General features: G+C 41.5%; 2 protein-coding genes across 4 annotated transcripts in view; both read right to left on the bottom strand.

Moving 5' to 3' along the window:
- Positions 1 to 305: 305 nt before the first annotated feature.
- Positions 306 to 13,824, bottom strand: blm (BLM RecQ like helicase). Of its 2 annotated transcripts, XM_086029375.1 has the most exons (22): positions 13,466 to 13,824; positions 12,863 to 12,914; positions 12,247 to 12,784; positions 12,027 to 12,153; positions 11,036 to 11,136; positions 10,822 to 10,936; positions 10,077 to 10,741; positions 9,683 to 9,859; positions 9,479 to 9,597; positions 9,112 to 9,225; positions 7,111 to 7,209; positions 6,874 to 7,022; positions 6,692 to 6,798; positions 5,705 to 5,865; positions 5,428 to 5,623; positions 5,149 to 5,339; positions 4,243 to 4,387; positions 3,945 to 4,144; positions 3,666 to 3,861; positions 1,398 to 1,520; positions 678 to 888; positions 306 to 606 (listed from the first exon to the last, which is right to left on the bottom strand). In XM_086029375.1, exons 1-22 carry the CDS (start codon positions 13,558 to 13,560, stop codon positions 432 to 434), a joined length of 4,056 nt encoding a protein of 1,351 aa, XP_085885501.1. In that variant the 5' UTR covers positions 13,561 to 13,824; the 3' UTR covers positions 306 to 431. The 2 variants fall into 2 exon arrangements, with proteins under 2 accessions (XP_085885501.1, XP_085885500.1); XM_086029374.1 differs by having other exon boundaries at positions 12,247 to 12,914.
- Positions 13,825 to 14,434: 610 nt separating this feature from the next.
- Positions 14,435 to 25,497, bottom strand: part of LOC147148681 (ras-specific guanine nucleotide-releasing factor 1) — a 46,407-nt gene continuing 35,344 nt past the window's right edge. For both annotated transcript variants that reach the window (XM_086027380.1, XM_086027379.1), the window contains 13 exons: positions 24,193 to 24,563; positions 23,010 to 23,129; positions 21,259 to 21,429; positions 20,954 to 21,060; positions 20,184 to 20,296; positions 20,028 to 20,088; positions 19,705 to 19,808; positions 19,543 to 19,627; positions 18,811 to 19,008; positions 18,663 to 18,742; positions 18,456 to 18,573; positions 18,298 to 18,366; positions 14,435 to 16,628 (listed from right to left, as the gene is read on the bottom strand). In XM_086027380.1, coding sequence (XP_085883506.1) covers positions 16,536 to 16,628; positions 18,298 to 18,366; positions 18,456 to 18,573; positions 18,663 to 18,742; positions 18,811 to 19,008; positions 19,543 to 19,627; positions 19,705 to 19,808; positions 20,028 to 20,088; positions 20,184 to 20,296; positions 20,954 to 21,060; positions 21,259 to 21,429; positions 23,010 to 23,129; positions 24,193 to 24,563 — 1,690 coding nt within the window. In that variant the 3' untranslated portion in view covers positions 14,435 to 16,535. The remainder of the gene's footprint in view (positions 16,629 to 18,297; positions 18,367 to 18,455; positions 18,574 to 18,662; positions 18,743 to 18,810; positions 19,009 to 19,542; positions 19,628 to 19,704; positions 19,809 to 20,027; positions 20,089 to 20,183; positions 20,297 to 20,953; positions 21,061 to 21,258; positions 21,430 to 23,009; positions 23,130 to 24,192; positions 24,564 to 25,497) is intronic.

The following is a 25,497-nucleotide window of genomic DNA, read 5'->3' as shown; positions in this document are numbered from 1 at the left end:
TTTAGATTTTCTTTTATTAATGTAAATGTTGTCTTCTTAAAATAAAATTGAGTTTAATTGGTATTAGTATTATGTGGGGTTCTTTATTTTTCCACTTTAAGGGGCCCAAAAAGTTCCCCAAACCTACATTTACCATTACCAAGCCACTAAAATATTGGTATTTTCTTGCAATTTAAAAAGTTATAACTTTTTTGTTTGCCTCAGCACTAAAATGATTTTCCTTTAGTGTGCATTGAAATGATTGCTTCATGATACAAACTTGACTCAGTTGAACTATTACAAAGTACACAAAAAAAGGCATGACATGTTTTTCCATGATCTTTAATAAACATTTACAGGAACAGTAAGTGCCAGTAACAAAAAATAGAAATCTAACAATGTACACTTTGAACATCATAAATTACAACCGGTGTAGTGTAGCGGCAGCGGCGCTACATGTGAGAAAAGGACGGCTTGAGAAAAGGTCGCTGGTTCTGCGGCGTGGGCACCGCCAGGAAGCCCGGAGACCTTCCCGACGACGAGTCACCTGTCGCACCTCTGGACCCTCGGCCGGCAGACTGAGACCCACCTCTGGAGGCCCACGATTTAGTGTTGCTGGAGCCTCGGCTGATAGAGAAACAGAAACATTTTAAGGCAATGAAGTTGATTTGCGACTGACGAAAAGTTACAAAACGCACCCCCTCGAGGTGGAACCCGTGCCTCCGTATCCTTTTCTCTTTTTGTTGTACTTGAAGAAAGGCATTTTCTTCCTCTTCTGCCCTTGCGCGCTCTGGTTGCGGAAGTAGGCGGAGGAGTCGTCGTCCTCGCCGTCGTCCTCGTAGTTGACGGCCGAGCGGCCCCGCGTTGTGTCAATCCAGCAATCGTCGCCGCCTTCGGCCTTTTGTTCCACTGTGAACGACACGCATTATTAGATTGCTGTTTCCCAAACTTAATTAGAAAAGCTCAGCCCACAACACCAAAATAAACTTTGGTGTGGAAATTCCTTCTACTGTACATTGAAGAAACCTGTGATTTACAGCAATGGCTTTTTATCCTTTTTTTTTTTTAAATAGCAGATTTAGTATAATGCCCTTGCATGTGCAAAAGGAGAGCCCCAGTAGAGTAATGCAACTTTTCAGCTGTTTCTTGAAAGCTGACAGAACCGTAAAACAAACAACAAACAATTAGCGCACTCATGCAGGAGCTGCTTTTGGTCACAGCTAACACGCAGATGTCACATGCCACCCCATCAAGCCTCGCCTCTCACTATGGCCAAACAATTTTGAAAAAAAAATCTAACTGCGAGTCAATCAGGTGTGTTGCAGCAGGGAGAGATGGGGAAAACATGCAGGAAAGCGGCTTCGAGGACCGGAGTTTGACACCCATGACGGACGGGTGAGTGTGGCGGAGTCTTTTACCAGGATTCTGCCACTCGGAGTATTTCTGCAGGACCTGGATCACCTCAGCGCCGTACTTCTCCAATTTATCCTCGGTTACACCGTCGATTTGCAGCAGGACTTCTGGGTCGGAGGACAGCCTCTCTGCGGATGACGTTCATATAATACCAGTTACAGATTAGGAAAAATTCACAAGGGTAAATGCTTACTTTCATAGGAAATTATACAAAAAGTTAATACGGAGGTCCCTACGTTAAAGCCGGAGTTTGGTTCATTTCAAACTCATTGAATATTACGCTTAAAAATAAATGGCTTGGAGATGATTTGAATAAAAAATAAATGAATAAACAAACACACCTGAAGTGCACGTTGTGAAGACTAACTTCCAACAACAACCCAGGCCAAACTTAGCACCTCCCCAAAATAACTCGAACAAAAATATCGCAAGTTCACAGTATCAAAAATTACAGCTCTAAAATGTTCTTTTTGAAATATTTGGGTGAATTAAAAACAGGATTTTTTTTTTATATTGAACACAACCCATTTTATTTTGAAACAAAATTTAGAGTAGTTGGTACATTAAGATATGTGTACCATGTTTAGTTCAAATAAAATATAAACATTCTTCTGTTTTAATTAATCTTGTTAAGTCACAGTGACCAATCACTGGTGAGCTATATTTAGAACTGACCCGTAGTCTACTCCTGTTGTTCTTGGGGCTAGTAACCGCTGGCCCCATTTCTTTCTTTTTATTTTCAGGACAATGCAAATTTAATTGACATAGCAAAAAGGCATCCATGTAAGTATTCCAGAGTTAGCGCAGTTGCTACCTCTCATTTTCCTCCCTTCCCCCTGTGTGCGTAACTGCTCACCCCTCCCCTCTGTGCTAAGCCGAGGAGAAAAAAAAAAAAAGCCGCTGGTCTCATCACTAACTTCAAAGAGGCGGCTCATTTAGCAATCTCTAAAAAGAGTCAGCTGCTGCTTATGAATCCATTCCATCTTCTGGTGGGATAGATTATATTAGAATTATGTTCAAATACCTCTCCATGAGCCGTCACCTTATAGTGGTGGAGGGCTTTGCGTGTCCCAATGATCCTAGGAGCTAAGTTGTCTGGGGCTTTATGCCCCTGGCAGGATCACCCGTGGCAAACTGGTCCTAGGTGAGGGACCAGACAAAGCACGGAAGAAGGACCCCTTAGGACAAGTAAAGAATTTGGAGGACGTTATCCGTGGCCCGGACGCGTGTCACTGGGCCACCCTCTGGAGCCAGGCCTGGAGGCGGGGCTTGCTGGCGAGCGCCTGGTGGTCGGGCCTGCGCCCATGGGGCCTGGCCGGGCTCAGTCTGAAAAGGCAACGCGAGTTCCCTTTCCTGTGGGCTTACCACCTGCGGTAGGAGCCAAAGGGGTTGGGTGCACTTTGAGCTGGGCAACGGCAAAAAGCGGGGACCTCGGCAGTCCGATCCCCGGTTACAAAACCTAGCTCACGGGACCTGGAACGTCACCTCTCGGGCAGGGAAGGAGCCCGAGCTGGTGTGCAAGGCAGGGATGTTGCATCTCTGCTTTTTGCACATGTGGTGTTGTTGGCTTCTTCAAGCCGCGATCTCCAACTCTCACTGGAGCAGTTCGCAGCTGAGTGTGAAGCAGTTGGGATGAAATTCAGAACCTCCAAATCGGAGACCGTGGTCCTCGGTCGGAAAAGGGTGGAGTGCCCTCTGCAGGTCCTGGATGAGATTCTGACCCAAGTGGAGGGGTTCAAGTATCTTGGGGTCTTAGTTACGAGTGAGGGTAGGATGGAGAGTGAGATCGGATCAGTGCAGCGTCTGCTGTGATGCGGACTCTGTATTGGTCTGTCGTGGTGAAGATTCAGCTCGGCTCTCGATTTAGCGGTCGATCTACCTCACCTATGGTCACGAGCTGTGGGTCGTGAAGGGTAAGAAAGAGATCACAGATACAAGCGGCCGAAATGAATTTCCTTCGCAGTGTCTCCGGGCTCTCCCTTAGGTTAGGGTGAGAAGTTCGGCCATCCGGGAGGGACTCAGAGTCGAGCCGCTGCTCCTCCACATTGAGAGGAGGTAAATGAGGTGGCTCGGGCATTTGATTAGGATGCTCCCTGGACGCCTCTCTAGTGAGACGTTCCGGGCATGTCCCACGTCTGGGCTTCCCTGCTGAAGCTGCTGCCTCTGCAAATCGACCCCGGTTAAGCGGTAGATAATGGATGGATGGATGTTCAAATAATGCCACTCATTTCCTATGAAAGCCAAAAACTAACGTGGCTGTGTCTTAGTATTACCAGATAACTTTTTCAAGGTGGCAGTGGAGAAGATGTTGTAATAGTGAATCCCGAAGGTTTTGCCCAGTTGCTTGCAGAGTTCCACCAGCTCCTTCAGGCACTCCTGAACCTTGTGGTCCCTCTGAGAGACGTTCTTGGCCACCGCAGCTTTGCTCTTCCTGACGCTGGAAGCGCTTTCCGTGTCATAGAAGTTCACCTGCGATGAGACCGCAGCGTCGGGTTTTGTGATTGTGTGTAATAAGGCATGTTTGTCGGGTCCCGCCAAGCAACACGCGTCACCTGCATGTGTCCTGACAGAAGGTTGAGAGCTTTTGGTCCCGCAGAGATGTAAGACACAGCCTGGCCGCCGTTAGTGATGTAAAGGTCCTCCATCAGGATGTTGTCCAGGACTAGTTTCTTGAACAGGCGGTCCGCGTTGTGCCTGGAATAAGATCCTCCCATCCCAAACATGCCCGTCTGCAGCTTGGCAGTTTTGGAACCTAAGAGATGTTTTTATTGTCTTGAGCATTGCTATCGAGTGCAACCAAAACACACGCGGTAGTCACGTTGCTGAGGTGCTCATAGGAGTACGTCATACCTACAAAGATGTCCACCAGCATGTTGAGCGTCAGGCGGGTCTGTTTAGCAGTCCGGCCGAACTTGGCTCCAACCTTCTCACAGTTCTCCTGCACGAACCTCACGATGTTCTTCACCTCGTCAGTGACATTCCTCATCTTGTATTCCTGTGTATATTTAATACACCCAAGAAAACACCAACAGGTTATGCTACATATGTTTAACAACATTTAAAAACAAACCAGAGATATATTACTGTTTTTTTTCCCCCAGGGCCAATACCGATTATTAGTAGTCAAGGAGGCTGATAATTGATATTTGGAGCTGATATTCATTTTAAGTAATAGGGAACTCAAACTCTTAACTTTGTTAAAATGTCTTTCAGCATAATATCTTAGACGAACACCACTGTTTTTAGATCCTAATAAAAATCTCAGGGAGCTCCCACGGTCATCAGCAAGTCTTAAAAAGTTAGCATAGAGTAGCTTAGCACAGTAAGTAAAGCTTTCCAAAGCAGTATGAACAGTCTGAATTATGCTATGAAAACCTTGTTATAGCTTTGGCTCCTTGAAGAATGCAGAGAAAAGGCCGTTCAAATGTTCTTCATTTTTCCTCAAACTGCTAAACACTGCTATGTAATCCAATACTAGAGCTGTTTGTAATTAGAAAGTTAGAGAGATTTTATGTAGCGATAATAAAAGTTGAAATCCCTCGAGAAGAGCAACAAATAAATCACCCTAAAAACTCTTATGTATTCATTCATCAATATATGAAACGGGTGCACAATTACGCATACACTTTCTGAGCCGCATTAGTTCTAAAATGTTGACAAACACAAGGTGAACATTTTTTTGTATTGTATGCATTTTAGTTTTAAGAACAGAACAAGATAATGATAATAATAATGATAGTAAGTGGATGGTCTTACATTTGGCCTGCTACAGTTGTCACAGGTGACGTCAGGGTTTTCCTTACAGAAGCCCCTGTTGAAGTTCATCTCTCCAAAGTAGGCAAGCAGTTGAATCCTCCTGCAGTCCATCATGTTCTCGCAGAACTGCACCATGCTGTGCAGGTTGTTGAAGTGAGTGGCCTTGGTGTTTCTGTCACCCTCTCGGTCCACTGTCATGAGGGAAAAAAAGTGCAACAGCGGTTTCAGAGCAGGGAGCAACTGAGCGTCAAATAAAGGAATGTTGTTGACGAGACATACTGTTGATGATCCTCTTGATGCGGTGCACGTCGGCATAGCTGTAGAAGAGAATGCAGTGAGAGACCTCCCCGTCCCTGCCGGCCCTCCCTGACTCTTGGTAGTAGCCCTCGACCGATTTAGGCAGACTGGCGTGGATCACGTAGCGCACGTCAGGCTTGTCGATGCCCATGCCGAAAGCAATGGTGGCACAAATGACCTGGTGGGGACGAGGCACATTTGTTCACATTGTAAGGGAACGGCGTCTGCGTTGGCATCGGTAAGCGACCGGCGGGCTCACCTGGCAGCCGTCCTGGTTGATCCACTTGGACTGCACGTACTCTCTGTCGCCGTCACTCAGACCCGCGTGATAGGACAGCGCAAACAGGCCGGCTCGCTGCAGGCTTTCGGCCATGGTGTCACAGTCGTTTCGGGAAAGACAGTACACGATGCCTGAATCACCTGCAAGGTAGAGGACGAGATTGAAACAAAAGCAGTGAGGTCACAGTTTGACATTGCAGCAGCACTACAGTAGTGCAGAGAACATAGCAGTTCATCTTTCACGCCCCCACGATATCGCCAATTTTTTAGCAATCATTTTTTTAGGGGTTTTTACAGTACAGTAAAACAAATGTGGGTATTGTTGAATACTCGATGTGTTGCTGCTCTGTGTGTGTTAAAGTAGCACTTTAATTGTTTACAATTAGCTTAACATCGATGCTAATTGCGTTGGCCCGTCGGTGACATTTTGCATTGTTTGCATTAAGCTCGCCTACTTTTGCTGTACGAAATTATATGGTTTGGTTGACCATTTTGTTGAGTTCTCTTGTTTTATTTCATCCCTACGGACCACCAGAGACACTGAGTGACAGGACGCTATGGCGGTCATTCGAGATTCATATAACAGTAACTGCAGTTGTAACTTCCGTTTTATATTAAACTTCAACTGGGAGTGACAAATGAACAGCTTGAAGTGAGGATTTAATGCCTCTTATTTGGACAACTGCACAAGTGAGTTTTTTTTTCCATTTACTTAGTCAACCAGGTTGTATACGAGTCTCGCACGGGGAAAAAGTGAGAAGGGGCACTACAAAAAGCTTCAAGAAGTTTATGGATGTTCTAATACATTTGTGTTTAAAGGATGTGTGAGGGTTAAAATGAAAAGCAAAAAAACTAAACAACGTTTTTATATGGTCTCTCTAGATGGTGCATTTTCAGCGATCGCAGGTGGGTCTGTAACATATCCTCCGCCGTAAACAAGGGTGCACTGCAGTTGGCAATTATTTACGTGGGTAGTGCTTCTTGATCCAATTGAGGCAGTCCTCGTCGACCTTTTTGGGTTTCTTGGGCAGCACAGCGTATTTAAGGTTTGCTCGGTTAAAGCTCATGGTGAAGCTGGAAACGCAAAAAAGAGGGATGAAATGCCAAAAGCTGAAATAGTCAATAGTGTAAAGTCAGAAAAACACTTACACCTGAGGGCGCGTCATGTTGAGCTGGTGCAAGATATCCGTCTGCACGCGGGGGGTGGCCGTGGCAGTCAGGGCCATCATGGGCACTTTAGGGAACTTCTGACGCAGTTCGTTCAACCTCTTGTAGTCTGGACGGAAGTCGTGGCCCCACTGGAACATTGAAGGTCACTTAGTTATTAATGAGTCAGTTGGGGGGTGGCTGGGTGGTCAGTTTGTGCGTTTAAGAGGAGCTACGCACATGACTGACGCAGTGAGCCTCATCGATGACAAAGCGAGCCAGGAGGCCTCGCTCGTACAGATTCTGTAGGGCTGAGATCAGCCTGTTGCTGGCACTGACCTTGAGGACGGAGAGGGAACACGTGTCAGGTCAAAGCGGCAAACACACTTGACACAGCTTCCACAAACATACAGTGCACACACATATGCATCTATACACTGTACATATACACAGGGTTTTTCCTGGCTCAAATTGAGGCAAAGTTGGTACCATCCTGACCATGTGCCATGACATGCATGTATTCTGACTTGCTTTCTTTTACAGTGAACATACTTTAAGTTAAGAGTTCCAATGAGAATGACTATTATCACGTTAAAGCATTATTTATTGATTGAACGTATAAACAACATGAAAGACACGAACAAACAAACAAAAAAATCAAAATAAAGAAGCAGTACTTATCTTAATTCAGTAAAGTTTATATGTTCAAGGGGAGTAGGAAGAAGTAAAAAACTTGTCGAGTCATACCCCTAGTTCACTATAAAGTATTGGAAATCATGTTCTATTGATACGAAGGTGGGTTATTCATAAATACATACACGCATATACCCGAGCATAACCCATATAAAAACTAAACTAAAAACGCTTATTTTACATATATACAAAGTAAACGCTATAAATAGAAACAAAAAACAAAAGTATAAATATAAACAGACATGCCCCTATTATACACGTGTATAATCATATACATAAACCAAAAACTAAAGACAGTAAATTAAGAGATTCACTTTCATTTCCTGTGTCTATACTTGATTTGATTTATACATTTATGTAATACTATATTTTTGAACCTCTTTTTAAATACTGACAATGATTCACAACTTTTCAGTTGTATTTGATAATTATTCCATAAATTCACACCTTTTGAAGAAACACACATTTGCTTTATGTTTGTTCTTGTCCTTGATTTTTTTAAAGACGCTTGTACCCCTTAGCCTATAACAACCTTCTCTGATTTTGAACAGCTTCTGGATACTGTGGCAAAGTTGATTATTGTAGGCTTTATACATTATTTGTGCTGTTTTAAATTCAACTAAGTCATGGGATTTAAGAGTGTTTAACTTGATAAATAATGGATTTGTTGGTTCTATATAAAATGAGTGATTAATAATTCGTACGGCTCTTTTTTGTAGCTTAAAGATAGACTGAGTGAGTTTGAAGTGTGACTCCATATCTCCACACCGTATGTCAGGTATGGCATTAATAATGAGCAATATAATATATATAAAGATGCCTTATTTAGGATATCCTTGGTTTTATAAAGTATACTTTTTGAAATTTGTCTTTTAACATTTTCTATGTGTGATTTCCAACATAGTTTTTCATGTATAATAACTCCAGGAAATTTAGTTTCATATACTCTTTCTATTTCAACAGAATTGACGATAATTTTGACGTGTTTAATTTGTTTGGTACTAAAGATTATATACTTTGTTTTGTTTAAATTCAAAGATAATTTTCAAAGATAATTATTAAAACTAGAGCCACAATTTTTGAGGTGTTACTACATTATACATATGGGAACACAAACTTTTTTTTGTTTTGTTTTTTTGTGGGGAATGTAATGGCAACATTCAACAAAAACTGTTAAAACATCCTGTGTTGAACTTGATATTTTTGTTATGCTCTGATTTCTTTTCCCTCCCATTTTGAAAGTGAACTTAGTAGGCAACACTACTACTATGTTTTTTCCCTTCATGTCATTTACGTCAAAGTGCATGCATGAGATACTTGGTACCTCGCTTGCCGAATGTCATTTGTTCAATTGCCCTGGACAATTGGGGTAAAAGAGGATCTGAAAATGCCTGAAAGTGAATGAGTTAACCATTAAAATTATAAATCAATATCTTGAAATATTTCATTCTGTGTTGAGTGAATCTAGATAATATCCAGTAAAAGTTTCACTTTTGGGTTTCATTATATTCTAATTTATTGAGTTGCACCTGTACATAAAACCATCACCTTCTCAGGTGTGACGTAGAGGAGTTTAATGATGGGCTCCTTCCTTGAGAGCTGCATGTAGATCCTCCCTGCTTCGCCGTCACTTTTAGCACCAGAGAGGCTTGTTGCTGGGATCTAAAACGCAAACGATAACAAGGACACAGTAGTAGATCACAGATGCCAGTGAAAGAATGCTCCAAAAAAAAAAAAAAATCCTCCAAATACAAAATCAAATAAGCTAAACCCACTAAGCATTGCATTTAACACCTTAACGTTACTATTGTACCATGCACAACTCTTTCCGTACAACAACTTTACACTGGTGCATGTTGGTGAACATCCAAGTCACAAATGTATGTAGTAAGTACATGGCCAACAGCAAACATACATCGAGGGAAGTGAGCTTCTGGACTTGATCCACAATGAGAGATTTGAGTGGCGAGATGACCACAGTGACTCCCGGTGACAAACAGGCAGGAAGCTGGTAGCACAAACTTTTACCACCACCTGCAAGCACACGTCACCATTAGAAAAGGACATCTGATGACGTTCCACACCTATCGGCGTCATTATAATCCTGCCGGGTGCAAACCTGTGGGCATGAGCACAAATTCGTCCTCCCCGAGGATGGCGGCATTAATGGCTTCAAGCTGGTTGAACCGGAACTGATGGAGACCAAAGCGCTTGTGGAAGATTTTCATCATTTCCTGCGAGTGGGAGAAGTTGAACCCTCGGAAACGGTCGTGTGCCGGGTTTCGGAACGTTGGTTCTGCAATGGATTTTATTTGGAAAAAAGACCTGAGTATCCATCTGTTTGTTGAAAGCGCTTGGTATAACCAAGAACCTCACTGTGAGGCAGACGTGCTAACCACTAGAGCACTGTGCTTCCCGCCTATTCAAAAGTACAGTAACTACCCAATCAAACAATACAATTTTAGTTATATAGCGCATTTCATTTAATTGAGACAGTTTTTTAAGTGACTCACCAGGAGAGAAAATCTTTGCAGGTCTGGGTGGAGGCACAGGCATTGCAGGTTTCTTCTCCCATGAAGACTTGCTCGGCCCACCTTCCTTCACGACCGTTGGTGCAGTTATGGACGTCTTCTGCGGCGCTACGGAACTTTGCGGTTTGTCAAAGTATTCGGGAATGTCAGAGTCATTCAAGTCATCAATGTCAAAGTCGTCGAGGAAAAAGTCATCAGGGTCAATGTTGTCCATTGCCGTGACGTCTGGCTGTGGAGTAGATTTAATCTGCACTGAAATCTCTGTCTTCTTCTTTGGCGAGAAGAAAAGCTCTTCGCAGTCCACATCTATGATGTTCTTCTTGACACTGGAGATATTGTGAGGTGTTTTTGAGATGCTGTGGCTTGATGGAAAATCATAGACGCTGTCATGTTCCACGGCTGAATTCCAGCCATCGTTGCAGCTTGATGGTTTTTCTTTAATAAGGCTGTCAGAGTGATCAGAGTCACAGTCCACAGAGATGACGGAGGATCTCCTGTACTGAGAAGTCTTCTTTGAAACCGTGGGTAAAATGCTGCTGGTTGAATCAGAGCAAGATTTGTCTTTGGAGCTGGGATCAGAAATCACAGTGCTGTCAGGCTGTTGAGTCCTCAGCAAGGCGTCACCACCAGTAATGAGAATCCTCTTCCTGGATGGGGCGAAGAAGGCGGAGCAGTGCAGTCACACGGTGATGGAAGGTCATAGAGAAAAAAGTGGAGCGGCACCTACCTTTGAGCCCTCTTCAGTAGAAGCTCATTTCCACATGACAGAGCGATGAGCTCGTGTTCAGGGACGGAATCCACCAGCGCACAAATACATTCCATGATGCTGTAGAGTTCATCAGCTGTGAGGGAAAACACACACATGGGAATTATACATTAGGAAAAAACAGATGAACACAAAGACGAATGCCAAACGATGTCAGACGACGGGACGCACTCACTTTTCTTGTCTGTCGAGTGCTCAGAAGCTTGACGAGGGGTCACCTTAGAGCCACTGGATTGCAAATTAGTATCATTGTTTTCAGCATAACATGGTTTGGATCTGTTAAAAAGAATAATAAATCAATCACGGCATAGTGTTGTTGCACGGGATACCGGTACCAGTACCGTACCGTGATTTTTCACGCATGTATACATTATGCTTATATAAACATATAAATGCAGGCATTGATCTCACTATTTTAAAAAAAAAAATGTCGTTCTTAAAATTTGAATTTGCTAATTCGGTGTCCAAAAAGCACAGAGGCTATAGAGCTGCATACCTGGCCATGAAAATGATCATAACCTGCTCAATACTGCATTACAGTAGATCAGTCACACAAATGGCTCAATAAACCTCTGTGCACATTTTCTACTAGCGACATATAAATAAGTAAATAAATAAATGCGAACTGGTTTTCCTAAAGTTCTAGTCTATAAAGTATAAATCAAGTATAGAAAGAAACAGTGTAATATATTTATCTCACTTTCCCTCATGTGTGCAAATGTTCATAAGCGTTTAACGTTTAAAATATTTTCTTTTGTCACTTATAATCTTGCTGCTTTTAGATTTTTGTCAAGGTACCGTTTCAGTATCGGCATCGAGGTACTTTATGCAAGTATAGTATCAAAGTCAAAATATTGGTATCGTGACACTATCACGGCATATTGCCAGCACGACAGGCTGTGACGAGGCTCTTGGTAAAACAAAAACAAACAGGTGTTAAAAGGCATCATTAAATGACAAAATGAATCTAAAATTGTTGGTCACGATTATATATATTAATCACATTTCCCAATGGCGATTAATAAAGTAATCTATCTAAATTTATTTTTGTAAGAGAACTCAGTACATTGTGGAGCACCTAATGTTCACAGCAATACAAATTCCACTATGAAAACTCAAAGTGGAGTTAGAAAATAACTTGGGAGAGGGGGAAAAAAAAGGCTCACATTGACTCCACAGGAGATTTGTTGTTACAGCTCTCTGGAGATGGCGGTATGTAGTCAAGGTCATCTTCTGGCTCCATGGTGACATCCAACTTGATTGACTTTGGGTTAAACCATTCTTTAACATCATCTAAGAGTGGACAAAAGAGACACCATAAGTTCTCTATTTGTTGCCTTTTTAATGCACCAAAGCAAAATGAAACTGCAGTAAAAAGTGTGTTACCTGTCATGGGAACATCATTATTGTCTTCTTCGCTGTCACTAACAACAGACTTTAGATAAGCCGGGTGGCGTCTTCTCGGTGTGTTAATTGGAGAATCGTCCAGTTCACTCTCTGCCGGTTCTCCGACTTCATTCCGATCAGGCATGGCTTGAACTTGATCTGTTTTTAAACAACACTGCCCCCTTGTGGATTCTGTTTTCCCTTCAGCTGTAACTGACCTGCTGTCAGTCTTGCTTATATCTTCATTCAAGGAGGAATTCTTAGCTTTTGTTGGAGTTTCAAAGTCATCCAGGTCATCCCAGTCATCTATCTGGAATCCAAGTGATGCATCCACATTTAGGGGAGTGCTCACATTGGTACTCATTCCCGGTCTGTCAAATTTGGGTGTAGATGGACACACTTTGCCAGAAGATGCCAATGGCGACGGACACTGAAAAGCAGGAACACTGTCCAGGCCGATGTCCGAGTTGCATTTGGCACTTACAGAGAAGAAGTTGTTGATTTTGGACTTCTGAGACGTCTCGGGCTTGTTTAAAAACTTCACAACAGGTTGAGTCACCAAATTGTCCTTGGGGACATTGACATTCCTGCTTGCCAAAACATTGGGGCTAGTTACCTTGCTCAAGGTTTCCGTACCTGATTGGGACTTCTTTTTAAAAGAAAATGGCCTGAAATATCAACAGGAGAGAAATTAACATGCTGTATTGTAGATGGACTTTTGTGTAGTAACTCAATAGAGTGGGTCATGGTTGAGCTCAAGCCTATCACAGATGATTCTGGAATCACAGGAAATATGTAGACAAGCAACCATTCACACTCACACGACAATGTTTTGGGAATGAAGGAGAAACACGGGAAAAGGACATGCGAGTGTAATTCTTACAAATCGATTAATGTCAAACACTCAGAAACACAATGACAGTTTAGTGTATTATTATCAGCATATATTATCATACCAACACAATGCTATTACGTGTGACAGTTAAACACTTCTTAAATACACACACCTATGCATATATTAGCAAACTTCACATACACAGCATAAGCTTATAGTATATTGACAATGATGCTTTCTAACAGTCAAAAGCAAACGTGACTCCATATTAATTTCCTCTAACGTCAGAGTTTATAACCCTCTTTGTACAGATAGTTTTTAACGCTAGAAGCTAACTCGTGCGATTAGCATGCGACACGTTCGTGGACGGACTTTCCCACTTACCCCGATTTAGGTTTAGCCAAAGACAGTTTGCTTTGGGCACTGTTGCTGTGTCTTGCCAGCTGCTCCTTCAAATTATTCTGAGGAAGACTGGACATTGTTGCTAAAGACCTCAGCTAGCGGCTAGCTAGCTAAGCAAGCCAACTAAATCCACGCTAACCTCACCGTTCATTCAGGACTTTGTCACGACGCCGAACGTGACAACTGCCCACTGGGACACGCCGAAATAGACCGTGGCGTGTTGTAAAAAAGTTACATTTATAAAACAAGAGCGACTGATGTTTTCTTGTTGTCACAGCAGCAAAATGAAATGAACCTAGGAAAGAGGTCCCGGTCAGACAAGGCGCCTAATCAACGCGGCTATTCTATTGGTGGAGATGGGGCACCGCTGGGTATTGTGGGATATGTAGTTTATAGGAACGTTACCAGCCCCGCCACGACAGAATCATATGAAGGCTTTACAGCTGTGCCGTGCCTTCATAAAGGAATCCATCTTCCCCCCCCCCCAATTCAACAATGGTTGTAGTTTGGGGTCTGAGTTGAAGGGCAAATGTATTACATATATTGAGGTGAATTTCTTATGTTTTGCTCCTTTTGTAAGGACTCTCAATAAGACCCGGTGCAGTATTGTCCAGTACAACCTCAAAAAACACAAATGCAGCACTGTACAGAACATTCATCTGAACGTCTCTCCGAGGGAGTCATTCAAAAGTCTGCATTATTATCTTTGTACATGCATAAAAAATATATATTACAGTCATTCAAAATGATACATAACCTAAAAGGCTCACTCATCCATATTGACAGTTTGACTTTACATGGACAAACATTTGTTTGTATCTGTCAAGATCGTTTGTCTGAAACTCTGTTCAACTTGTATGTTTTATTCTTATTAATAATAGATGAAACCTCAAATAAAGCCAGAACCAAGTATTTTTAAAATCATGATCTACAAAAACACTTGAGACAAAATGCCCCTGAGACAAAATTGATTTATTAGCAAGAGGTAACTTGGAAACATAATTGTTTGTTAAAATCATCAATGTCTTTGATTTTATCTATATTTTTATACTTACTTAATTTTCTTACAAAACGGGGAGTATTTTATTGAGGTGTGGAAACACGAGGGTTGAAAGATAATTTTCATACCACTGGGTATTGCTAACAGCAAAAATGTTTATTTGTTCATATATCTTATAAGAGTATTGTATGTGCATGTATAAGTGTCTACAGTATAAGTATATAGTATGATTTTGTCGGTGTTGCATGCCTGCCACATGAGCTTCAAAAGTGTCCTGTACATACATAGTAAAAATACATACAAATATTCACAGAATAAGCACTACATTACTATAATTCCTGCTAACAGAAATGGTTATAGACAGGATTACAGTATAAATGCAAAACACTTGTTGATTCCTACTCTAAAGTCATGGTTTCAAGACCACACTGTTGTAGCATTTTTGTATTGAAGCTTGCTATATATATATATATATATATATATATATATATATATATATATATATATATATATATGTATATATATATATATATATATATATATATATACATATATATATATAGATCACACTGTATATATATGTATATATATATATCTATATCTATACATATATATATAATTTTTATTTATTTATATATATATATAAAGGATCACACTGTTCCACATTGAGGGATATGCAGGGCTAGCATGTACAAAATGTACAGCACGTGTCAGAGAAGTGAATTAACAACAAGGTACAAAATACTTTCTCATGTTTATATAAAGAGCAGGTCACTCTCGTAGACTACTACAAAAATAGTGTTTGAATGTTGCAGGCAGAGGTCATTCACTTATGTTTTTATCATATTGTTAATAAACAGCAATGCAAATAACAGAGTGATATACTGTCACGTTCCACAATCACTGGAACAGCAAGATGGACAGATTGTCTTTTAATTACAGAGGAGCAACAACCTTTATACTCTACACAAGTATCGCTGAACACTTACCATCTTTTTTTGAAAAGTATTTAAAAAAAATAAAATAAATTCATTTTTAATTCAAACAATCATGTTATACTGAACTGGTGTACGCTTTACGATAAACAACAGAACTCTATAAATAAGAAGAGGTGTAACCTGTCTTGTACGAGCGATGACTCTGACATACTTTGCACAGTCAGGACAGGAGACCAAGAAACAAATTTATACAAAAAAAAGACAAAAAAAGTTGGTAACAATTTGAAAATATTGATGAGCATCACTTTCTAACACTTTGCTATTTATCTGCAGTTCCTGCCACAGACCCAACCGTGATTATATATATATATATATATATATATATATATATATAATTTAATATAGTATTATAGATGAGCAACTCAACATGGTTATTAGTCAATAAGGTAACAGTCTGTCATCACTACCTTTCTTCACCACCAAATTACGATTTTGTATGTGACTAAACCAGGCACAATAGCTTCTGTTTCTTTAATGTGTCATTGTGATTTTTTTTCCTGGATGCTGTCAGTATAAAAATAGTCTATGGTGCAAAACATTTGGGAACATTTGTTGCAGAGCAGAAATGAAGAGACGAACCTCTTTCAGTTTTGGTTTAGGAAGCATAGAGATGGTTCGCTTACCACCGAATGTTGTTCCCGCATCTTACTTTGCGTGCACACAATCTCTGTGTTCTCTGTGCTCTTTTACCTGATTTGATGCGCTTTTTACAATGCTACATTGGTTGTGGACAAACTAAAACTTTACTTATGGATAAAACTGAAGTAAAGAGAACTGGCAAGTGTAAAGTTTACATTAAGCAAAATAAAGTCATAGGTCACATTGATTTGAATGTGACTAACCAAGGTGACCTCTGTTATTATGCTTCCAAAATATTATTGTAATAAACAAAAGATTCAACATATCTTCTGTCATCAAACAACCTCAAACATCTACTGTACAGAAGAGCAAATATCTTATACAACAAGGCAAAAGTGGATGTGTACTGTATGTGAACTGATGTGTCATATTAACAGAGAAGAGAACATAGCATAGAGGACGCCGCTTCGCCCCATCAGTTGGATACTTTCGGCTCAATTCTGAGGGACGCTTCGTACATGCTTTCTTCATCCAGAACGCAGCTCCCATCCAGTAGGTACTGGGCTACCTGCAGCACAAACCAAAAGAGGGCAAACTCAAAGACCATAAAAAGCAACCGCAGAATCAAGTCAGTGTGCATGTCTTCAGTACAGTAAATAAATGTAAATAATTGGCCCAAAAGTTGCAAATCACTGGATACTTGATACTGAGTGATTCCCAAACAGTGTGCCGTGGCAAATCAGTGCGCAATGAGGGATCATCGGCTGTGCTGCAAGAAATCCTAATATTTTACTTAATTGGTCCTAAAATTATTTTCTTGAAGCGGAAGTCCACCCAAACATATTTTCTTTCCAGAATATGTTCTATGCAGGCCTCACTAGTTGAAATTCGGCATTCTGACTAATATTGCGTTTCTGGAATATGAGAAATACACCTGTTTTTAGCTGGTTCAGGTGGTGGCCATTTTGTCACTTCTGTCAACTGAAGATGACATTGAAGTTGCTCAGGATTCAGATAACGACCAATCACGGCTCAGCTTTAGAAAACAGGCGAGCTATGATTGGTCGTTACCTGAGCCCTGAGCAACTGTGATGTCACTTTCAATCAAAAGAAGGGACAAAATGGCCGCCCCCTGAGATGGCTAAAAATGAGTGGATTTTGCTGCTTGCGAAGCTGAGACATGATTGGTTGTTATCTGTTGAGATTTTTTCTGAAGTAGATTATTGTATTTGCCTTAGCTCAAATACATTTTGGGACACACTGATGTTAATCCTGAAATGAAAATTCAAGTCAAAGTAATTAGGTGCAAATTTGTCAAGAAAGTAGTAAACCACTTTGAAAGTGGTGTAAGAGATATCAATAATCTTTATCATCATCTGTAAGTAACTACTGGTGATCACTTGCTAGGTGAGGTGTCACCTTTGTCTCATGATGTCAAAATGTGAACAGAGAGAGAACTGTTTGAATAGCAATTCTAATTGAACAAGATAATTTATTGCTCCTTGTCAGAGAACAGCAAGTTGGCAAAAAGTACTTTGATATTGAACACTTGGACATTTGCATTCACTGTTTTAGAGAAGGTCGTTCTAAAAATGCACCAAAGGTACATGCCAACCGCCATAAGGAAGTAGGAGAAATGGAAGAAGAACAACAAATAGAAGATTAAGGAGTAGTCGTCATGGTAACTAATGTGTGACTGTAAGTTATCTGCCGTCACTAGCATGCAGCCACAACAAAGATTTTACTACTTACAGCAGCAAAAGGCTCAATCACTGACCAGGATTGTACCTTCCCACAATTCGACGCAGGGTTCTTAAGAAAAACGTTTCTGTTGTTAGAACCAGAAGATTGGAAGAAAATTTGAACTTGTTCACTGTCGTCAATACTGGTCGCGTTTGGAAATTCTTTATGACGCCCTAACACCACTCTGAGTTTTGGGAATTTGGGGGACAAGTCCGAGCTCTACTGTTCTTGGGCTAGGTTTTTGTAAAATAATTCCATCCATCCGCCCATTGTCTGAACCGTTTATCGTCACTCGGATTTCCCCCCAAAATGCGATTTATACTCAGGAGCGATTTACAGCATATGTTTTTTTCTTCTTCATGATGCATTTTTTGACTGATGGGATTTACACTCCTAGCGATTTAGATAAAAAATAAAAATAAAAGAACACATAATTTTATGTCTGTTTATATTAGGTAATTCTCAAAAGATGACTTGACCGCAACTTGCCTAACCTTTGGTTGAAGATCAAGCTTGTATGCCGTTTGCTGAAACTGTCGGATTTCTCTGATGATGTGAGAAATCTGAAAATGAGTAGAACCAAAATATGAATTAGTCAGTAAACACAAAAACTAAGCAAGACGGCACGTGTATAGAAGCGGGGGCATCTCACCATTCTCATCTTTGAAAAGTTGACCAAATTGTCTTCGGTGTAGTTTGGTGTTCCCTCCTCGATGAAGGCCAAGTCTGTGAGGTACATGCCCAGATAGGGCACACATGGGGGATCACAGCTGGAGAGGGGGCAAAAAAAAAATCATCATCCCTTTGTTAAGCCACTTTTTAAAAGCACAAAAACGGGTCAACCAAAAGCCTGACTCACTTCTTCAGAGCCTCTCTCAAGTTTTTGAACCTCCCCTCCGAAGACACCATCTTTTGCAGCTTGTCAATCAGGGCTTTTGTCTGCAGGAACATTGGCTTTGCCGTTTAACAAAAACATACACAGTTGAATGTATAGTGTTGTTACACACCTGCTTGGACACCTTGAGCCAGGTCTTTTTGAGACGGAAGACAGAACTTCGGTTGAGGGAGGAGGTGATCTCAAGCACAGCGTTGTAGTTATGGAGACAGCGGCAAATGTCCGCCACCGCCACCCATTTCTCAATGACCGCCACTCGGGTGACCACGTCGTCAGAGCGCAGGATCTCCGTGGCGATAAGGTTGCTTATCTGGCAGAAGAGAGGACCAAGACAGTGCTGTTTGTCATGGTTTTGGCTCTGTTGTTGTTGTTTTTTTTTTGCCTCGTTTCTTTTTTTTTTCTTCTCTACTGCGCAGCCCAGCTGGAGTGGAGTGCGTGCCCTTCAGCTGCGCACCTGTGTCTCATGACAATCAACTGGGTTTAAAAGGACTCCGTCTGGCACTTAGCTTTGTTGGATTATTGCTCTTGCTTGGTGTCCAGCTCAAGCGTGGTTTTCTAGATGTCTCGTTCTTGATCTCGTATCCCCGGCAGAGTATCGTGTGTTATAGTCTTTTGGTTGTCGCGTCACTTTTGACTGAGCTCTGTTTCCTGTTCAATTGGAATTTGCCCATTTTGTTTGCATTTTTCGGTTAACCTTCAACATTACTGCCATCTAGGTGTATTCACGGCACACAACACCTAGCAATACTGTACAGTCCTTTATGCTTGCATTTTTTTTGGAGGGTTTCCAAACGTTTAAAATTCACTGTAGTTTCAAAACTGACATGACTCAGACGTGACATACATCGTTGAAGTGCTTTGTGGTCCTCATAATATAGGGTGTCTTCTCATTCTTGTCATTTTTCATCCAGCCTTGACCAAAAAATTCCCTATCAAGACAAGGAACATTACTTTTAGGACACTTTCTTTCTTTATAATAAAATTAAGAAAAGGCGGTTACACTCACTCATATGGGATAACCTTAAAGACGAGATGGTCCAGCAGGGTGAGCTGCTCTGCAACCTCCAAGGCTGAGTGGTTCTCGAAGGGGTCGGCCTTCCCTAAACCCACCTGAAAGGATAAAAACAATCATTATCAGATGGAAGCTTGTCTTCTATTGTCCTCAAAAAATGTTAAGGCCAAGTAAGTATTTAACACAATATAATAATATTTTTTAAAAAATAGAGAAAATATCCCTTCAGTAAATGTAACGTTTAAGTGCAGTTGGGGAGGAACCCCCACCACCTAAATCCGCCTTGGAAAAAGCTTGATTGAATTAACATCACTCACCATTTGTGTCACATCTTCAAGAGCAATTTGATTGTCACCATGATCATCCTGAGTTAGAGTTCTGACAGCGCAAAAAAAATACAGAAGTTAAAATAGTCAAAGATGGCAAGTGTGGACTTCTAGAATGAATATTAGCATGGGAATTCAATGACACACCTGATGATATTGGCTGCTGCTTTTCTCTCTTGAGTCAGCAGCTCAGGATCATGCATCACTTCCTCGAGGAAGGCGATAACCTTTGTTTTCAACTCATTGTTACTCTCAAAGTCCTAGAAGGACAAAGACAGTTACAAATAGAATTAAAATATTAATATGTACCTTTAATAGTTAAGCAACATTCCCACATATTTTTGGATTGGTTACAGTACCAGTAGCTTGTGTTTCTGTCTAATTTATCTGAAGGCACGTGGCCTGAAAAGTGTTATACTCTATATGCAACAGCATGGCTCATCAGTAGATTTTTAGACAGGAAGGGTTTGGACTGTATGAGTGTACTGTATTTAGTGCATGCCAGTGATGCCAAAATTAGAATTAGCACCCCAAATGAGGGGTCAGTTTTTCTCCAGTTGCTAATTGTCAGAGTAAAATTTATTGACCATGAAGAAGTGTGAAAGGCTTTTTAATTCCAGGGTCTTTTTTTTTGTGTAATAAATAATTGTCTGTTGGGCTGGTTATTAGGAGCTTGTATTATGTTGATTTTATGCCAGTACATATACAATATGTTTTGAAACATTTTGGGCCACGAGCTGTAAATGTGTCTACTGTTGTTATGGTTGTAGTCAAGAATAACAAGAGCGCGACTGTTACATGGATTGATGTTGTTGGTAACAAGATCCTCTCCAGGATTGGATTCCGGCTCTGAGGTGAGCCCCATTTGACAAAGTGAATTGAAGTTTTTGCATCCAAGCTTTAAAACCTGTATTTACCGGCGAGTGTTTGGACACCCAGTGTCTGAGAACATTCAGAACTCTGTTGGTTGCCGCTCGTCTGATCACAAACTCTTTGTCGCCATTCCTTTGATCTGTTGGGAAGCCTGCATGGAATATTTGAACAGACAAGCAAGAGTATTCATTTATGGAGGGTTTGAGGGTTTACCTTTCTCAAGGGTATTTTGACAGTGGAAGTCTGTGTATTGTGCCAAACAACCAATCTAGCACACTAGTCTCAACACCACCCCATTGACTAATGCAAGCTACGAATGGTGCTTTTGTAACACATGGTGGAAATGCACCTGTACTGGCGAGGGACATCCTTCGATATTTTTCCTTGGTGGGGGTGCCCTCATTTGCTCCGGCTGTGGCAATGGCAAAGGCCGAGGCAGCAGACAGCGCACTGCGGTTGTTGTCCAACTCTCGACATGAGGACATCACCATCCCATTGTTGTAGGAGAACAGAGAGAACTCTGAAACATGATTCAAAAAGCTTTAGTGTCAATTGTTCAGGTCTGTACTGGACTTCGACAGTACTGTACTCAAACACTTTTAAATCAAGTACAACCACAAAACATGAATTGTACTCAACATTCAAATAAAGTGGCATAATAGGTAGGTTCATGTTCATCAAAAATGAGGCAGAGATTTTATTCCAAAAAGGTACAGTATATTTGATATTATTGTTAGTCACTGTAACATTATGCACGGTTTACAATGGAGAAATAAAAACTGGATACTTGAATAAAGATGCAATTAAAACATATTGTTCTAGGTTTAAAAAAAAGACATTGTATTATTATGCTCAGTTCATTTAATTCAGTAATTATTTTGCATACCACTAGAGGGAGCCCACATACACAACACTAGTGGTACCCATACCACACTTTGAGAACCATTGTACTGGACATACAGAGAATCGAAAAAACATTTGCTGTGGAATTGAACCACAGCGCAGTGATAAAGAGTAAAGTAAATGACCTATAAAATATAGTGTATATGTGTATATGTATATATATATTGGGCTGTCAAAGTTAAAGTGTTAATGACAATGTGTCTTTTTGATTATTTATAGTCATTGATGGTGTAACACTTTATTTTCCTGACTTCCATGCAGGCAGCATGGGTTCATTTCCCACTCAATGGCAGTGGGAATGTGTGTGTGAAAGGTTATTTTCAGTCTGTCTCTATATATGCCCTGTGATTGCCTGGTGACCAGTCCAGGGTGTAGTCTGCCTTTCATTCGAAGTCAGCTTCCCGTGACCCTGAACAGGATAAAAGGTACACTACAGAACCCTGCCGGGTGGATGGAAGGTATTTATGTTTTTGCTGCAGAATTGACTGCCAGTTCTTCCTAAAGTCTCCACTATGGGGCTCCACAGACCAACGCAACCGTCCTCCAGCCTCCCCTCTATAGCAAGCTTTGGTATTCAAGATGGTTGCAGCTAAATATAGCCACCAAATATCAGCATAACAGAGGAATCAACAGATTCTGCAGTCAGCTATTTAAATCCCGAGAACATAGACACATCACAAGAGGCGAGAAATCCTACATCGTGAGGGGCACACGCTTCCGCCATTTCACTTGATTCCGGGGAGGGCATTTGCTTTTAAAGGCATTTTTCCCTCCCCCTGCAATGTGGTCGTGAGATTTAGGAGGCACAGATAATCTTGGCTGCAGTGAAACAGCCTCATTATCCGTGGGTGGAAAGGGAAAACACGCTCTCGATGTAGTTGCTATGACACAAGTTTCCCTGACACCTACTCAAGCCAACACTGGCTTCCCCTGCATGTTACGAACCGTCGACTTGTTATTTCAGCTTTTGACACAGAGCCACGTCTCCTTTGTGCTTGCTTTCGCACAAAGACGATTAATCAAATTCGGTTAAACCACTCAATCCCAAACAGCAAAACGTATGCGGCTCTTTGGATTCTATTTATGTCCTGAAAGCTCGATGCTGCTGAGGGTGAGTCGGGGTTGGGTACATGCTGGTTTGTATAACACACTGCCTTGTCGTAATGACGTCACAGCACTCTTTGGAACAAAATGTACCTGAGGAGTTTTTGCATTTGATGTTTTTCGGGGTGGTTGGCGACTTTGTAGGCGAGGCTTCCGGGTCGGCGTCATCACTCTGGTTTTGATCATTGTCACTTTCTTCCCGCACGGAGAGATCTGCACCACAGCATGACAATAAAGTCAGGAAAGTGGAGTTCAGTCAGAGTTTCATGTTGGTTTGCTACCTAGCTGGGACTTCAATGGGGACTTACCGAATCCACCTCGCAGTTATAGAGACCATCAATCATAAACCTCGAAATAAGTGGAAATAAACGACTAGTATCGTTCTCACAAAGGAATGACTAGGAAAGACGGGGAAGCCATGTTAAGTGCTAAGCTAACCTAAGATTGACCTATAACCCTTTAACACAGAAATTAAGTGCTTGGGATATCAAGTACACTTTTCACAGAAGTCTGTCTGGAACTGCAATAAAGCATAGAACATCCAATTTGAAGAGTAAAATAGCAGGAAACTTAATCAGTGTCTGGACTCACAAGAGAAAATCATACTTGCTAAATAGAATTGGAAACCCGAAATGAATTCAGTTCCTTTACAGCGTACAACAGCCAGGAGGAGTGGCCTATAAGCTTAAAAGTATAATAATATAGTAGAAAATGTTTATGTCAGTAATGTTATTTGTTTGTTTTCACAATAAAGTCATGGGTTTTTATTTTCACTTTTTCACCAAAAAAGATGCTCCTCAAAATTAGAATGGTGCTCCTCAAATTAAGTCACTCATTCATCAAAGTGCTCCACAAAGAAAAAAAAATACAGATTTGGAGTGTTGAATATATATATAAAAATGTAATATAACAGAACACAACTGTGCCATGTACTCTACACCATCTGGAGCAGTTCAGAATCAATATTTATCTTAAATGCTAAAATCATAAAATATTTACATACATCATTATTAAATTATTTTTTAATATGCATTTTGTTGTGTTTTTTTAATTTTATTGAATATTAAGAAAGGCATAATTGTGGTTGTCTAAGGAAGATTTGAACTTCATGTTATTCCGTCTGTCATTTGAATATACAATGTGTCAGGACAGGAGGATTGTGCTCAGTGAGAGAAATATTCAGGCCCACCCTGATTTTTCCAGGGCCACCCATTAGCCACGTTCGGGCTCCGCCCCTGAGGTCCGTGACCGCCCAACACTGCTCAGGCCAGCCTACCTTGTTTGCACACTGAAGTCTCCTCCACCTTGTCTTTCTTGTCCTCTCCCTCATCTGGTATTTTGCTAGTAATCGGGCTGGACACGTAGAGTTTGTTGATGTCCAAGGTGGTCTTGCTGAACGGGGACATGGAGGAGTACATGCTTGCATAGCCATTGGAGGAGCAGCTCAGGGCAGCCAGGTCGAGAGCTTTGCCCCCGGTGATGATGGGGATGTTGAGGGAGAGCTTGCGTCGTCGGTTTGGAGACGAGTTCTTAGCGATGGCCAAGGGAGGAGGGGAGGAGAACTTCCTGCTGGCCCTGGGGGAGCTTGGTGGCTCTCCATACAGGAGTTTGTTATTCTGACTGCTTGCGAAGAACAACTCCAGGGACCTGCATCACAGCCACATATATGCATTTCATTGAAGTTCACGACTGAGGAATATGTCTGAGGAGCTTTGCTAAATACACATCCTTCCTAAATGATGTATGCAAACCCAGTCTATTTGCGTCCGTGTCTGGACGATTCAGAGCAACACACAGTGCAGGCTGTAGAAAAAAAAAAGAAAAAAAAACGCCCTCTCTCTGCCACCCTGCTGGCGACCTCATGGGTTCCCAAAAATAGCACAGCGAATGATAGTGCGCATGGCCGCCGCTGACACAAGCAGTCGAGTGTAGGTGTCTCACAGTGACATAACAAGTGCTGTGGGGTGGGCAATGCTGCAGGGCGTGGACAAAGGGGAGCTGCAGCTGATCATAACCCCGCAGCGGGGGGCTCCTGCCTCTGGCCTGCCGAGGCAGTCGAGTTAGCCCCACCGCAATGTTCCATCAATATTTCACACCACGGAGCTTTTTGCAATGAGGAGAGATGGGAGCTAGGCGAGGGTGGGGTCCTGCAGCAGCGAGCTCGGTTGCCATAGCGCGACGCAGACCAGTTGAGACACTTCCAGACAGCCGAGAGACCGGGTCCAATTATTGTCTTTGACCACGGAAAACACACATATTTGCACACACTCCGGTGTCCCAGAGCGTTTTCTTTGCTTGATGTACTCTCCGTTATGGATTGATTGGCACACACTTTTGTAACTTCATATTACGGCTGGGCCAATGAATCGGCCTGCTGATTTAATCAGCTGATATTATTTGGTCCTTTAAAATTGCCACAAAAATCTGCTCTTTTTTTTTTTTTTTTGCCTTGGTTTGTTTTTCTTTTTGTAATACATTAACACACTGCAACCTAAGACAAAGAAATGACATTCAAACATCCATCCATCCATCCATTATCTGTACCGCTTCTCCTCACAAGGGTCGCGGGGCGTGCTGGAGC

Source organism: Filicampus tigris, chromosome 4 (genome assembly GCF_054856515.1).
Source record: "Filicampus tigris isolate MCC_2025a chromosome 4, RoL_Ftig_1.0, whole genome shotgun sequence".
In the NCBI taxonomy this organism is placed as follows: Eukaryota; Metazoa; Chordata; class Actinopteri; order Syngnathiformes; family Syngnathidae; genus Filicampus; species Filicampus tigris.
This window is presented reverse-complemented; position numbering and strand designations above follow the sequence as displayed.

Coding starts and splice junctions, on each gene's coding strand:
- blm (XM_086029374.1), bottom strand. CDS start 13,560: ATGTCCAGTCTTCCTCAGAATAATTTGAAGGAGCAGCTGGCAAGACAC. Junction 6,799..6,873: donor AACATGACGCGCCCTCAGGT/GTAAGTGTTTTT, acceptor TTGCGTTTCCAG/CTTCACCATGAGCTTTAACC. Junction 889..1,397: donor CTCCGAGTGGCAGAATCCTG/GTAAAAGACTCC, acceptor TGTCGTTCACAG/TGGAACAAAAGGCCGAAGGC.